The following is a 16,335-nucleotide window of genomic DNA, read 5'->3' on the forward strand; positions in this document are numbered from 1 at the left end:
TGATTTAAAAAATTGGCATTACTACAGGATTCTGTCTAGTTTTCTTCCTTACCATACGTTTCCTGAATGTTCTGGTAGAAAGTAGCCCTATGAAGTTGCTGGAACTCCTCTGGAGGAACAGTACCATAAATACGGTTTTAATGTCAAAGACTTTGCAGGCTATTGTTAAACCATTTTATAGCTGTTCCTTTCATTTCTATGTTCATTATACCACCACCGTATAATTTACTACTTTGCAATAGGCTTTGGGCAAAGAGCCATCTACAATAAAGGCATAGTTTTACATAACTTTTCAAAGAAAAAACTTACAACAGTAGCTTGGGTGAAACGTTGACTCGCTAGTTAGAGCCAATTTTTAATTTAAATAACAGTTTTGTTCCATTTCCCCCTCCCCCCTTTTAATAACCTGACTGATAATTATTGCTTGTGACTGTTTGTACTCTGGACAGCCCTGTTTGTTTTCTTGGAAACTTAGAGATACTCTAATTGAATATTACTCTTTACATTCACAGACAGATCTCAAACTACAATACACTTGCTAAACATAAATCCTAATCAATGCTTTCCCTGTCTCTCTGGTGATTCTTTGGAAAGCTTGTTCTGCACTCATTGTTTACTTTTGATTTTCACAGTGTTGGATGAGGCTTGGGTTAATTTAATTGTTTTATGAACAACTCTGCACATAAACATTTTCTTCTGTTTCCAGAGTATAATCTCTGCACCTCAAAATAAAAATCAATATTAGGGGGGAAGGGAGACTAGCATTTTGAGTAAGCATTTGAATTGGGCATGTTTATGTACAAGTCCCAACATGTACATCTCCTGGAGAAGGTGTGAGATGTCTTGATTCCAATTTGTTTTGTACGCCTAGGGACATTGGAAAAGAAGAATCAATAACAGCCTCAAGTGGAATGAGGCGGGGTAAATCCAATGATTTTTTAAAGAACCAGATTTCTGTATATGAGAGAGCTGGGGTGATTTTAGCCAATGGGCAACAGAGGCTGTAGCCATAGGCCCCACCACACCCATTGACCTGCTCATCAATAAAGAAGGGAAAAAAGAGCAGGCCCTTGCTGCTGCTTGCACCTGCCCCATCTGGGGCTTGGATGGCTAGCTTCCAATGGCAGCAGTGGCAAGGAGGGTGAAGGCGCACAGGGTGAGGGTGACCCCTTGTTTGCCCCTGGTGTGTGTGTGTGAGGAGGAGATTACAGTGGGAGGAGGCTCCATCCAGGGACCTAGAAGCGTTAAGACTGCTCCTGTCAGATAAAACTTTAGTGCTTGTGGTTTGTCAGGAAGGTGATAGGTTGAGTGTAAAAAGCTATTTCTGCTGAAATGCTGTCTTTTATTCAATATACCAAAGCTCTGTCCTGTTTTACATCTGCTTTTCCTGGCAGAGCATATGCAATATACCAACATTCTTTACATTATTTTTATTTTATTTATTCACATTCATATACCACCCTCTCCGAAGGCTCACATGTTTTGTCATTTATAGAGGCTTGTTTTAAGCATTATTTTTTGGTTGACTGCCATCCATGGGCAATATATACTTTATTATATTATATTCCATAATTAACAAAGTCAGACATACAACGTTTTCATGAAAAAGCACACTTCAGATTGGGTGACCCCAATCTCATACCCAAGTGATTCCCCACCACCACCAAAAATCTCGAGAATCTAGCCTGGCCTGGGGGAAATTCACCTACCATCCCACAGTGGCCACCAGCAATTCCCTGGGTATGCAAGGAAGGGCCACAAGAGACAAACACTGACACATCCCTTCCTGCCCACCCACTCACATTCTCCCTAAGTTCATAACATCAGCATTTCTGTCAGATGACCATCTAGCCTCTGCTCAAAAACTTCCAAAGAAGTAGAATTCCCCACCTCCCAAGGAAGTCTGTTCCACTGAGGAACCACTCTGTCAGGAACTTCTACCAGGCAGTGAAGCAAATAAATATATCAAAATTGTAGACTGATGTGTAAATGTACCCTTCTTAATTCTACCTACAGAACTCAGACATCTCTATGCATGTACACAAAATACATTTAATAAAATTTTGTTGGTCTTAAAGGTGACAATGAATCCAATTTTTGTTCTGTTGCTTCAGATCAACACTGCTACCCACCTGAATCTAGTCCTAGAAGGAAATTCAGTCACCATGACTTACTTTCTATATGCAGCATACTTACCCTTAACATATTTACCCAGAGTAAATCTAAGACACACATGAATATGCAGAGAAAATAAAACCATCTAGGAAAGAGATTACTACCAAATATATATGCAAATATGTTTAAGATCACAACTTTAATCTTCCCTTATTATAAACTGTTACAGATTTATTTCCCACTCTTGCTGCATAACTTAGTTTATGAGTTGGAGGCCCACATGGAACAACTGGGAAATTCTGCTTTGGAAGCTGGAGGTCCACAAGACAGAGGAGATAACTGGGGAATTCTGCTTAGCAGCACTAGACAGTAAGCACTGGCCTTCTATGCATGCTTAGCTTCCTACTTTTCTTGGTCCCCATCCGTTTAGTGCAATAGCACATTTGGCCTATAGCACCGAATGCTGAAGTTTGTGGCAAGGTGAATAGGAAGCTATTTATTTAGCTACAATGCTGAGCAATATAGTGCAGGAACAGGGACATTTTTATTGCCCCCTCCTAATGTTACATGGAAAGGTTGTGAAAAAATACTGGAATCCAGGGATGCATGCATCACAGCAACCATTCCTATTCTATTTTCTCTCTCACACATACAACATTCCGAATGACTTTTAAGTTGTTTACTGACTATTTTCTGCAGTTTAAAGAGTGTGGGGAAGGGTGATTAATTAGGATTTCACAAACTGCTTTTCCAGGACTCCAGGATACATTTAGCTTTAAAGAAGACGAAAAGAGCTGTTTTCACTACCCATAGGAATCCCAAAGTGGCTTACAATTGTCCTTTCCATTTAATGAAGGCTCAATGGGATATTGTTTATCAGCCAGATTATGTTATTTACCTCCATGCAAGCAAAAGTTTCAGCTGCCCAGTGCTTGCACTCGAAAGCTCACGCCCTGAATAAATCTTTGTTGGTCTTAAAGGTGCTACTGGAATCTGATTTTATCATGTCTATACATTAAGCTTTTACTAAGAGGGCACAGTATTATTCTCCCCTCAGTAACCTTATCTCCTGTACAAACTGTTAGACCCAACTCATCTTGATCAAGCTAAGCCTTCCAACCAATCTTCCTTCAGCAAGGAAGAGGCAGGCATGGTGCTTGCTTTGGGACACTTCCCTTTCCTGGTGCTGGCCAACAGTAAGAGAGGATGGAAAGGGGCAGAAGTATTTCAACACAGCTACCTCCGTTTGAGGCTCCCAGTGTTCTGGAACAGTGGTCCCCAACCTTTTTATCACCAGGGACCACTCAACGCTTGACAATTTTACTGAGGCCCGGGGGGGGGGTAGTTTGCTCCTTTACTCTCAACCACTACCCTAACGCTCTCTGATCGCTATGGTAATGTTTAAAAATCCCTTCAAAATAAGATACAGACACGCCACAACAATGAACATAAGGAACATTTTATTTTCATGGAAATCTTAACTCATGTCAATGACAAATCAATGGGAACCCTGAGCGTGTTTCTCTGCACCGAGATAGTCCCATCTGGGAGTGATGGGAGACAATGACGCCCAAAGTGTGTTGTAAAGGGCCGGGGGGGGGGGATGAAGTAAAGTGGCGGGGGGGAGAAGGCATCCTTCGCGGCCCACCTTCAATTAGTTGACGGACCACATGTGGTCTGCGGCCCACAGGTTGGGGATCGCTATTCTAGAGAACTCAAAAGCTGTTATGTCATTTTGCAAGAGATTGGTTGGACTGGTCACCATTTCTATATAACACAAGACAGCTTTCTTTCAGCTTATTGCCCAAAAGCACATAAAGCAAAGTTGAACAGTTACACAGACTGATTTTGTAGTGTTGTTGTTGTTATGTGCGAAGTCGTGTCCGACCCATCGCGACCCCATGGACAATGATCCTCCAGGCCTTCCTGTCCTCTACCATTCCCCGGAGTCCATTCAAGTTTGCACCTACTGCTTCAGTGACTCCATCCATCCACCTCATTCTCTGTCGTCCCCTTCTTCTTTTGCCCTCGATCTCTCCCAGCATTAGGCTCTTCTCCAGGGAGTCCTTCCTTCTCATGAGGTGGCCAAAATATTTGAGTTTCATCTTCAGGATCTGGCCTTCTAAAGAGCAGTCAGGGCTGATCTCCTCTAGGACTGACCGGTTTGTTCGCCTTGCAGTCCAAGGGACTCGCAAGAGTCTTCTCCAGCACCAGAGTTCAAAAGCCTCAATTCTTTGACGCTCGGCCTTCCTTATGGTCCAACTTTCGCAGCCATACATTGCAACTGGGAAGACCATAGCCTTGACTAAACGCACTTTTGTTGGCAGGGTGATGTCTCTGCTTTTTAGGATGCTGTCTAGATTTGCCATAGCTTTCCTCCCCAGGAGCAAGCGTCTTTTAATTTCTTTGCTGCAGTCCCCATCTGCAGTGATCTTGGAGCCCAGGAAAATAAAATCTGTCACTATCTCCATTTCTTCCCCTTCTATTTGCCAGGAATTGAGAGGGCCGGATGCCATGATCTTTGTTTTCTTGATGTTGAGTTTCAAGCCAACTTTTGCACTCTCCTCCTTCACCCGCATCAACAGGCTCTTTAGTTCCTCTTCACTTTCTGCCATTAGAGTGGTATCATCTGCATATCTGAGGTTGTTGATATTTCTCCCTGCAATCTTGATCCCAATTTGTGACTCCTCTAATCCCGCATTTCTCATGATGTGCTCTGCATACAAGTTAAATAGGCAAGGCGACAGTATACAGCCTTGCCGAACTCCTTTCTCAATTTTGAACCAGTCAGTGATTCCATGTTCAGTTCTCACTGTTGCTTCTTGACCTGCATATAAATTTCTCAAGAGACAAATAAGATGCTCTGGTATTCCCATCTCTTTAAGAACTTGCCACAATTTGTTGTGCTCCACACAATCAAAGGCTTTAGCATAGTCAATGAAGCAGAAGTAGACGTTCTTCTGGTACTCCCTAGCTTTCTCCATGATCCAGCGTATGTTGGCAATTTGATCTCTAGTTCCTCTGCCTCTTCGAAATCCTGCCTGTACTTCTGGAAGTTCTCGGTCCACATATTGCTGGAGCCTAGCTTGTAGGATTTTGAGCATAACTTTGCTAGCATGAGAAATTAGTGCGATGGTGCGGTAGTTTGAACATTCTTTGGCATTGCCCTTCTTTGGGATTGGAATGTAAACTGACCTTTTCCAATCCTGTGGCCATTGTTGAGTTTTCCAAATTTGCTGGCATATTGAGTGTAGCACTTTTACTGCATCGTCCTTTAAGATTTTGAATAGTTCAACTGGAATGCTGTCACTACCACTAGCTTTATTGTTGCTCAGACTTCCTAAGGCCCATTTGACTTCACATTCCAGGATGTCTGGCTCCAGGTCAGTAACTACCCCATTGTGGTCATCAGGGATGTTAAGCTCGCTCTTGTATAGTTCTTCTGTATAATTTTGCCACCTTTGTTTGATCTCTTCTGCTTCTGTGAGGTCCCTACCATTTTGGTCCCTTATCATACCCATCTTTGCATGAAACGTTCTCTTCATATCTCCAATTTTCTTGAAAAGATCTCTGGTCCTCCCCATTCTATTGTTTTCTTCTATTTGTTTGCACTGTTCATTTAAGAAGGCATTCTTATCTCTTCTAGCTTTTCTCTGGAATTCTGCATTCAATTGGGTGTATCTTTCTCTTTCTCCCTTGCCTTTCACTTCCCTTCTCTCCTTAGCTATTTGTAAAGCTTCCTCAGACAGCCATTTTGATTTCTTGCATTTCTTTTTCTTTGGGATGGTTTTAGTTGCTACGTCTTGTACAATGTTGCGAACCTCCGTCCATAGTTCTTCAGGCACTCTGTCTATCAGATCTAATTCCTTAAATCTATTTGTCACCTCCACTGTGTATTCGTCAGGGATATGATTTAGTTCATACCTGAGTGGCCTAGTGCTTTTCCCTACTTTCTTCAATTTAAGCCTAAATTTTGCAACAAGAAGTTCATGATCTGAACCACAATCAGCTCCTGGTCTTGTTTTTATTGACTGGATAGAACTTTTCCATCTTTGGCTGCAGAGCACATAGTCAATCTGATTTCTGTGTTGACCGTCTGGTGATGTCCATGTGTAGAGTCGTCTCTTGGGTTGCTGGAAAAGAGTGTTTGCTATGACCATTGTATTCTCTTGACAAAATTCTACCAGCCTGTGCCCTGCTTCATTTTGTACTCCAAGGCCAAACTTGCCTGTTATCCCGGTTATCTTTTGGCTTCCTACTTTAGCATTCCAATCCCCCATGATGATAAGCACATCATTTTTGGGCGTTGCTTCTAGAAGGTGTTGTAGGGCTTCATAGAACTGATCAACTTCATCCTCTTCAGCAGCAGTGGTTGGGGCGTAGACCTGGATCACTGTGATGTTGAATGGTTTGCCTTGGATTCGAACTGAGATCATTCTGTCATTTTGGGGATTGTATCCCAAGACTGCTTTTCCTACTCTCTTATTGATTATGAATGCTACTCCATTTCTTCTGCGAGATTCTTGTCCACAGTAGTATACCTGATGGTCATCTGAATTAAATTCACCCATTCCTGTCCATTTTAGTTCACTGATTCCTAAAATGTCGATGTTCAGTCTTCTCATTTCTTGTTTAACCACGTCCAGCTTGCCTTGATTCATGGATCTGACGTTCCAGGTTCCTATGGAATAAAAATCTTTACAGCATCGGACTGTCTTTTCGCCACCAGTTACTTCCACAACTGAGCGTCCTTTCGGCTTTGGCCCAGCCGCTTCATTCATTCTGGCGCTACTCGTACTAGCCGTCTGCTCATCCCCAGTAGCATATTGGACACCTTCCGACCTGAGGGGCTCATCTTCCAGCGTCATATCGTTATGCCTATTGGAACTGTCCATAGAGTTTTCATGGCAAAGATACTGGAGTGGTTTGCCATTGCCTTCTCCAGTGGATCACCTTTTGTCAGAGCTCTCAGCTATGACCTGTCCGTCTTGGGTGGCCCTGCACGGCATAGCTCATAGCTTCACTGAACTACGCAAGCCCCCTTGCCACAACAAGGCAGCGATCCTTGAAGGGGGATTTTGTAGTACAAACTCCCAAAAAGTTTTTAAAAATAGTTGATAGGGTGCCTATTCTTATTTTCATGTTGTCCATTTCAAACCCCAAGTAAATTGGGGGGGGGGGATGAATGTTATGCTTAAAAACCCTATTGAAGTCGTGCGGGTATGTGCCCAAGGCATCGTCCCATAGGGCATAAAAACCCTTCAGCATGAATTTTAAAAGCCTTTCAGTCCACACCAGTAATGTTGCTAAGTAGGCCGCGGACAGAAAAGAAGTCCCAAGGGCTGGAGAGGGTTACCAACCGGCAGTCCCACACCCAGGTACCACAGCACCCATTATGCCGGGCTCGGCGGGACTTAACCGTACAACCCAGAGCAAAGTTACTGTAGCATAAACAGGCAGCGCTTTCAGCAAGCTTAGACGACAGCAACTGAGCCTCGCGCAACAGGCGAAAAGAAAGAAGGCTCTCACATTAACAAAACTCGTCCGACAAGAGCAAAGGCGGCCGCTTGCCCTGCCCGACCACACACCCGGCCAGCGCCCCCGCCGCCTTCCGCTCTGCCACAGCGCTTGAAGCAGCCCGGGCGGGCCCCTCCCCCGCCTGCTGTTCGCGTGCCCCGCCCCTCCTCCTCCCGGCCCCGCCTGCTGCGTGATTGGTCCAGCCCGCTCCTTCGCCGTCAAGCGGAGCCTCCCCTCCGTCTTTCTACTCCCCAGACCTTCCGAGCTGTTCCAGGGAGCTGCCGTGCATGGGCGCGCGCGGAGGGAGCGGCAGCCACAGCGCTTTCCTATGAGCCGGCGTCGGCGGCGATAGCGGCGCTTGCTGCCTTGCCTTCCTGCCGGGACGCCAGCATGGGCAGCTGCAGAAACAGCAGCTGACGGAGCCGGTGCCCCCATTGTCCGCTCAGCGCTCCCGAGGTGGGACGAGGCAGGCAGCCCTCGGTCGCCCGCGAAACTTGGCGGCGGCGGCGGCTGCTGCTGCTGCTGCTGCTGCCGCTGCCTCCGCCGAGGAAAGTTTGGTCCGCCGCTGGCCGGGCACGGGAAGCCCGGGCTGGCCCCGCCGCCCGCCCGGATAGTGGCTGTGGCGGCGGCGGCTGCCGGGCAGAGGTGTGGCCGGGCCGCCCCGCTGCTGCCTTGTGGCCGGCGAGTCCCGCAGGGGGCGCTGAGCCATGCCGGCGGGCAGCCTGTTGCCGCTCTTCGGTAGCCCCAGCGGGGCGGGCGCTTCGGGCGCCTCTTTAGGCGGGGGCGCCCTGGTCGGCGCGGGGCTGAGGAAGGTGTCCGGCCCCAGCGGAGCCTTCCGCCTGACGGAGAAGTTCGTGCTGCTGCTGGTCTTCAGCGCCTTCATCACGCTCTGCTTCGGGGCCATCTTCTTCCTGCCGGATTCCTCCAAGCTGCTCAGCGGCGTCTTCTTCCACTCCACCAGCCTCCAACAGCAGCCGCCGTCGGCCCCGGGGGAGCCGCACGCCCCGCAGCCGCCCGGAGCAGGGAGCGGCAGCGATGGAGGAGGAGGAGGTGCAGCTGCTGCTGAACGGGAAGCGGCGCAAAACTTGGCCCGGATCCGCGAGGACCACGAGCAGGCTCTGCGGGAGGCCAAGAAGACCCTCCAGATGCCGCCCGACGAGATCCGCTGGGCCATCAACCAGGACAAAAGCAACATGTTACGGAACTGGCCCGGCGGGGGGGAGGCGGGAGCCGCAGAGCTGCCGGACCTGCCTTTCCGCAAGCCCGTCGGAGCCGTGGGCAAGGAGCCGGCAGACCCGCTAGTTCGGCAGCAGCGAGCCAAGATCCAGGAGGTTGGTGACTCTCGCTTGCCTTTCAGCGCCCTTGCCTCCTTTCTCCCCTGTGCGACTCCTCCCGCGCAGCACTGACCTTCACGGTCGCCTACTCCTTCCTGCAGCTCTTTCGGCGCTGCCTGCCTGTCCGGGAAGCGGCTCAGGGAATGTAGTTAGGGTCGTGCGGGCAGGTCGGTAGCAGAAACTTCTTCTAAAGGAAGAGGAGAGGAGGACGCCAAGCAGGGGGCACTTAAGAAGCGGGAGGGCCTCGCGCTTTCTGCCGAAGTGAAGTGGGAAGGGAAATGAGGCGCTCTCTGGGAGAGCTACGATTCAGGAAGAGATCCGGGGAAGGATGGGGTCCTGCTCTCTTGAAATGCGCACGGAAGCAGGCATAGGGAGGATGGTAAAATAGTCCTTTAAACATGTTTGACAGGAAAATATTTCTACATTTTCTGCCAGAAGAGATTTATATGCTGCTTTCCCCCAAGTTTCCCTATTGATGCAGATAGCATACTGGAGCCATGCAATATTGATAGTTAGCCTTCTAAGTGAACTACTGCTACTGCTAATTTTTCAAGTTGAAGGACCAGACTTGTAAAGTTAGCCGATGTATGTTTGTATTTTGAAACCATTTTCATAAAGTAGTTTAATACTTGCTGGACATCTTAGCTTTCATTAGGTTAGGGGTCCCTGTTAAGCATATCCCATTGTTATGTTCAGCATTTGATTTAATCATTCTAGGAAGTTTGTTTATATTAACAGTATTTCTCTGAGCTGAAGGAAATAGGAAGTGCACTCCCTGCGGTAACTGGATTTTGGTGCTGGGATGATCTGTGTTTTATGTAAACCGCCCTGAGCCTCAGGGGTGGGAGGTATATAAATACAATAAAATAAATACATAAATAAACACCATGCTTTATTGAGGATAGAATGGACGGCTCCATGGAGTTGTGTTAAACTTTCAAAAACGTATAAGTATAGGAAAAGGAATTTTTTTGGTGCATTATATTTCCTACATGCAAAGGCCATCTGTGTAAACATTTATAAAATGAGCATGTAGAACATAATGTATATGCACTGATACGTTTTCTTATCTGTAAAACTGTTGCAAATTAATTGTTGTATGAATTTCCTTGTATAGCACGTAAAGTGATCCACAACATAGGCATGCAAGTGAAAGATTTATTCTTTGTTTACTATGTTGTATTTGATGCAACTAGTAAACTACTATCAAAGTAGATGTAAGTGGGTAGCCATGTTGCTCTGAAGTAGCAAAACAAAAATTGAGTCCAAGAGCACCATTAAGACCAACAAAGATTAATGCACTCAAAAGCTCATGCCTTTAATAAATCTTTGTTGGTCTTAAAGGTGCTACTGGACACAATTTTTGTAATATCAAAGTACCCTTTGTGCTGTTAAGCAATAAATTCTTCTTAGGAGAACTTTAGCTAGTAGGGCATATTACTTGGATGCAAATGTGTATGAAGTTTATGTAATTCAGGGGCATTCATTGCAGAGTGCTTTGCGCTCTGATTCTAATGAAGAGATTTCATAGTAGTACCAATAGTTCTGATTAAAACATTCTGATAGCTACATGCTGCAGTAGTGGCCTGTTCTGTCCACTCCTAGCAAGATTTCAGCCCAGCAGCACATTAAAGACAAACAAGATTTCCAGGGTATAAGCTTTCAAGAGTCAAAGCTCCCTTTGTCAGATATCTGAGAAAGAGAACTTTGATACACATAAACTGTATACCCTGGAAACCTTGTTTTTTAAGTTGCTCCTGGACTTGAATGGTGCTCCTCTAATGCAGGTAGCACAGCTATCCTTTTGAAGGTATTTTCACCCTAATAATGTGTATCCTGATCAGGTCTTAAAGTTCTGTTTTGTTAGAATCTGGTTACATCAAGCTGTTCAGCTGTCCACACTAGGTTACCCATATTATAGGTTTGATTCTCTCAGTAAATCATCTAATTTCGTGTAAGAGCAAAACACCTATGGTTATCAGTGTCTGTTTAGGTGACACATCAGGCTTGTAAACCTGCCCTGAGTCTTTTTGAGAAAGGGTGGAATAAAAGTTGAAATAAGAGTATGATTGCACTGATCTTTTGTGTTTTACCTGTCCTTCATCTTGTGTGATGAGGACAAAATGATTCTTTAGCCTTATTACAGATGGTTTGAAAAATGGACTGAAGGCTAAAGCATTGAGCTCCGAGATGACAGCGGTACAAGCCATCATACCTGTTGTACTTTCTCTGATATTTAGTGTTTAATCCTTTGATCAACATAAAGTTATGCAAATGACTGGAAGCCCAAGCACTACCCCAGGAACATGTTACCCAGTGTTCTGAGAAACTTCAATATTTGGTTCATCATACCTAATAATCATCACTGTCAGAGAAACAGCATCATTTATCACTTATACAATTAGATATTTCTCATGCATTATAACACTATCATCGATCACTCATATTAACTATATTTGTAGCAATTGAAGAAAGGGAGGTGAGAGGAAAAGTCACAAAGTCATAAAATTATGCAGTATCCCCGGTATGTTGACCATGAATTGTAACAGAAGTAGCCCATTCTTGAGTTGTCTGTCAAATGACTGGCAGGAGGTTCCCCCAGATGTTTGCTGCCTGGCAGGTGCTCACCTATTTATGCCTGCTATTTAAATGGCTCTTTTGATCAACTTTTGTGCATATTTGCATGGAATCTAGAATGTTTTCTGTGACTTACAAGTTATATAGGTTGTCAGTCCAGTGTCGAGGAATCTATTGTTGAGGAATTCACCTCTTGAATTTCCTTAGTGTACTCCAGGTTATTCTTCCTGCCCTAGAAGTTCCCACAGGCTATAGAATCAGGAGGAATATGAAACTTTAAGATGCAGTTGAGTGTATTTCTGATGAATAACTACATATTGTAAGAGGCCAAAACAAATGCAGCCCTCCATCCAGTGAGTGTGTTCTAGCGCTATTACTTTACAGAAGACCATCTGGTTTTGTTTACTATTTTTTTGTACTTTGAGAAGGAAAGGTTTATTAAAACATAAGCATATTTAAAATGGTGGCCTTGGTCAGTGAAAACTATTCTTTCCAAGGTTGGGAGGGTGTGATGATGAAAGAAAGACAGTACAACAGCTACCTTACAACCTACTCCTAAGATTGGAAGACAAAATACTACTGTATTTTGGAATACTATTGTATTGGAGCAGTCAATACTGGGCTAGATGAAGTAAGAATCTGACTCAGGAAAAGCAGCTTAATATGAGAAGACCTGGTGAGTTTAAAGAGACTTAAAGTATGTAAGTAAAATCTTATGTATATTTAGCTAGAAATAAATCCTTTCAGTGGAACCTTGTGCCACAGCTTGCAAAGACTACAGCCCAATGCTGTGTATGATAAATCAGAACTGAAGCTGTTGCTTTAGATTAAAGCTCTGTTAGAATTTGTCTTAGGTCTGCTGTTTCCAGAGAGAACGTTCATCTTCACATGTTGTCCCTTCATTTTCTGCTCTCAAGACTAACATACTCAGAAACACGGTTCAAACTATCCTTTTATTTTTAGAATGCCATTGTTAGGTTTCTCTCTCCGTTTTTCTATATGGCAGTGGTAGTTCTCTTGGACTCTTATAACATGCTTTTGCAACTTTGATGGCAACTTCTAATTTTCAAAGTATCGTGTGGCTTTGAACAACATAATCATAAACAAAGTTTCTTGAGCTATGGATAACTGCTGAAACATCTTTCTGTTTTCTCTTGAACTGCATCTTACCAACACAGCTACAGGATTTTTGTGTGGTGTCTTTTAAATGTACTATTTAAGCACCTGAAACTGCAACTTGATAATGAAAGTGCCTTAACAATCTCATTCTGTTCATGTCTACTCAGCTACTATGGAGTTCAATAGGACTTTTTTAGTAGAATACTTTGAATTGCTGCTAAAGCATAGTGTTATAGAATGTACCAACTAAAGACACAGATTAATGTTGCATGTGGCAAAAACAAAGTATTCTCGAGAAATCTGCTTTGACTAACTGTGGTATGACACATGGTGCATATCTGGTACTGGTATAAAGCTGATAGACAAATGTTTTTACATTAGCTTAATGGCTCTAAAATGTTTTTAATATAGCTGATGAAGGAGTGTGACTCGTCTATATTTACTTGGAAATCATTCTCAATTTTGTGAGACTTACATTATTAAACCTATGATTGTTTTAGTGAACCTCATCCTCTAGTGACAGATATACTGGGTTATCATGTAAACGTTGAAGGAAGTTGAGGTGGAAAAAGGTAATTGTGTTCCAAAGGATACCCAAGCAACATATGTCAAATTCTGAGCAGTGACTATAGTGATTCTTTTTTATACTTTCATTTCCTAGTGGCATAATTACTTCAGTAGATTTACTAGGTCTTTAAAGTTTGGCCATCTTTCCCATAACAGGATCAGGTTTCACTGAGTCTTACTGGAGTTCATTCTGATTTGAGTAAAGTTGCTTCTTATTGCAACATAATTCAACTCATTACTTACCAGTTTGGTGTAGTGGTTAGGAGTGCAGACTTCTAATCTGGCATGCCGGGTTCGATTCTGCGCTCCCCCACATGCAACCAGCTGGGTGACCTTGGGCTCGCCACGGCACTGATAAAGCTGCTCTGACTGAGCAGTGATATCAGGGCTCTCTCAGCCTCACCCACTCCACAGGGTGTCTGTTGTGGGGAGAGGAATGGGAAGGCGACTGTAAGCCGCTTTGAGCCTCCTTCGGGTAGGGAAAAGCGGCATATAAGAACCAACTCTTCTTCTTCTACCTTATACAATGTATCTTAAAAAACTTGCATCCTAAAAATTACTATTTTTGATGTTTCCTTTCTCAACAGGCTCGTCTCCTCTACTGGGAATTAAAACACCAAGCTTTAGAACCAGCTTCCTGGTTCTCTTAGTTTATAATGGGGACAGAAGCACTTTGTGGACTTGAATTATTGGGGGGGGGGGTTCCTAGGTGCATGTATGCAGGCAAAATGGAACCTGTCATTTCTTGTTATGCCATACTAGAATAAGCTGACCAGATTTTAACATTTGTAAAACAGGACCTCATTGATGGGGGGGGGGGTCTTGATTAAAAATTTGGTCTATATGGAGCAACAATTTTTTTCATAGAATGCATAGAACACAAAAATAGTATTGTAATATATATATATATTTTTAATTTCAACATAAGTACATTTTGCCAGGTGCCCCCAGATGTCCCTCCAAAAGCGGGACAATCTAGTCACCTTCTAGTAGAAGATAACTGAATTACCACTTTCAAGGCTGCTTCAACAAAGATGATTCAAGCTTACAATCATTTAGGAACAATATTATAATGTAGACACTATACATTGATTTTAGCTTCATGAAAGTCTAGGAATAGAATTATTTAGTCAAAATATTGTAATACCTAACTTGAGAGACTTGTCATTCTTTTTTTTACAGACTAAGGCTGCAGTACTTAATTCACGTTGTTCTCTGTCTGGCTTCAGTATCTGGTGATTTCAGAATCCAAAATTCTTAAAGGCTTCTATCCTATGTTGAAACTGGCAGCCTTATAACTAAATGATTTCAGAAGCAAATATTGCATTAAGAAATTAATGGTGTTTTGCTGACTAAAATTCACATGCAGTCGTGTACTTTAAAATATTCTGACACAGCCTTTTTAGCTTCAGTATGGCTAGCTGCTGAATAATTATTAAAGTATTGTTTTGCTAGTTCTGTTGCATGAAAAGAGGCTTTAGACTTGCTTATGTGGTTCTTGTTCACCACCCATCTGTAGCTCTGAGAAATGCACTCCCTTCAAGGTTAAAAACAAAGTAATTTCAATATTAACATGGCTAACATTGAATGCAGAGTTTATAGTTAATGCATTGCAATGTGAAACATACCATCAGATCTTTAGAGTTACTATTTGTATAAAATTTCAAACTACTAAATCCATCTTGGATTAACAGCAAACTTTGTTAAATTTGGTGAAGTTGCAGTATAGTTCTGCAATAGTAAGCATTACCTGAAAAGGGTGCCTTGTCATACCTGTAGCACAGCTGTGCAGTCATTTTTATTAAAATAAGTACATGATTGCAATAGCAGGTACATAACTTTTACATGTCTTATTTAACTTTATTGACCTCAGCAAGGAGGTCTGATGCTTAAGCACACCTTCTTATGTGCTGTGGACTCTAATCTGAAGAACCAGGTTTGAGTTCCTGCATGAAGCCTACTGGTTAATCTTGGACCAGTCACAATTCTGTCAGAACTCTCTCAGCCCCTCTTACCTCACCAGCAGCCTCTTGTGGGGAGAAAAAGGGAAGTTGCTTGTAAGCTGTTTTGAGATTCCTTAGGGTAGAGGAAAAAGTGGGGAAAGACAGTCTGACTAGTTGTCTGGAAAATGTTAGGGCTAACCTCTTTCTGAATGGCTCACTAAATAAGCTGTTTCTAGAAGTGTTGATTTTTGTCAGCTGTTACTGTCTTATCAGCAGGTGTACTTACTGTTTAATCACATTGACATTAGAACTTTGAATTGGCTAAGGAGGCTGAATTCCTGGACACAGTCAAACTAGTGTGTCTGGTTATTTCCTCCTACCCCAGTGCCTATAACTTACAGATATCAACTTTTGGAACTGCAAATTGTAATAGTAATATCTTTACACCGCTCCACAGGAGCGGTATAAATAAAGCAGTAAGGAGTGTGGGGGAGGGCTTGGTCCGGGATGGGGGGGGCAACGATTGGCCCCTTGCTCCCAGACTGATGAGTCGGGAGGCGCAAAGTGCCTCCCAACCTGCCCACCCCGCAAGCCATTACGTGGCTGCCCACCGACAAGGCAGGTAGGCACCCAGCCTTCTCAACCCCTGCCCTCTTCCCCCCCGCCACCCTCGCCACTCAACCCTGTGCTCCGCGGCTCCCGCCGCTTCCCCATCCCCAAACACCCACCCACCCTTCTCAACCCCCAACTTCCCCCCCTTGCCACTCAACCACACACTCCGCCGCTTTCCCATCCCCAAACACCCAGCCACCCACCCTTCTCAACCCTCAACTCTTCCCCCGCCACTCAACCCCATGTTCCGCCTCCGCCGCTTCCCTGCCCCCAAACACCCAGCCACCCACTCTTCTCAACCACCAACTCTTCCTCCCCCACCATTCAACCCTGTGTTCTGCTGCCGCTGCTTCCCCATCCCAAACACCCAGCCACCCACCCTTCTCAACCCCCAACTCTTTCCCCCGCCCCTCTTGCCACTCATCCCCACGATCTGCCATCACCGCTTTTCTGCCCCCAAACACCCAGCCACCCACCCTTCTCAAACCCCAACTCTTCCCCCCTGCCCCCCTCTGACTCACCCCCCCACCCAGTGGACACTTTCTCCCCTC

The 16,335-nt window shown here is 44.4% G+C and overlaps 2 protein-coding genes across 17 annotated transcripts in view; one reads left to right on the forward strand and one right to left on the reverse strand.

Moving 5' to 3' along the window:
- Positions 1-16,335, reverse strand: part of LOC143819312 (uncharacterized) — a 207,789-nt gene that overhangs the window by 183,796 nt on the left and 7,658 nt on the right. The window contains exon 1 of one of the 16 annotated variants that reach the window (XR_013224922.1): positions 9,040-9,262. The exons of the other annotated variants lie outside the window; for them this stretch is intronic. The gene's annotated coding sequence lies outside the window, so the exon portion shown is untranslated. Of the gene's footprint in view, positions 1-9,039; positions 9,263-16,335 lie in introns of those variants that run through there. 16 annotated transcript variants of the gene reach the window in all.
- MAN1A1 (mannosidase alpha class 1A member 1) overlaps positions 7,872-16,335 on the forward strand; it is an 85,367-nt gene continuing 76,903 nt past the window's right edge. The window contains exon 1 of the mRNA XM_077300784.1: positions 7,872-8,963. Coding sequence (XP_077156899.1) covers positions 8,340-8,963 — 624 coding nt within the window. The 5' untranslated portion in view covers positions 7,872-8,339. The remainder of the gene's footprint in view (positions 8,964-16,335) is intronic.

The sequence above is a fragment of the Paroedura picta genome, chromosome 1 (assembly GCF_049243985.1).
Source record: "Paroedura picta isolate Pp20150507F chromosome 1, Ppicta_v3.0, whole genome shotgun sequence".
Classification (NCBI taxonomy): Eukaryota; Metazoa; Chordata; class Lepidosauria; order Squamata; family Gekkonidae; genus Paroedura; species Paroedura picta.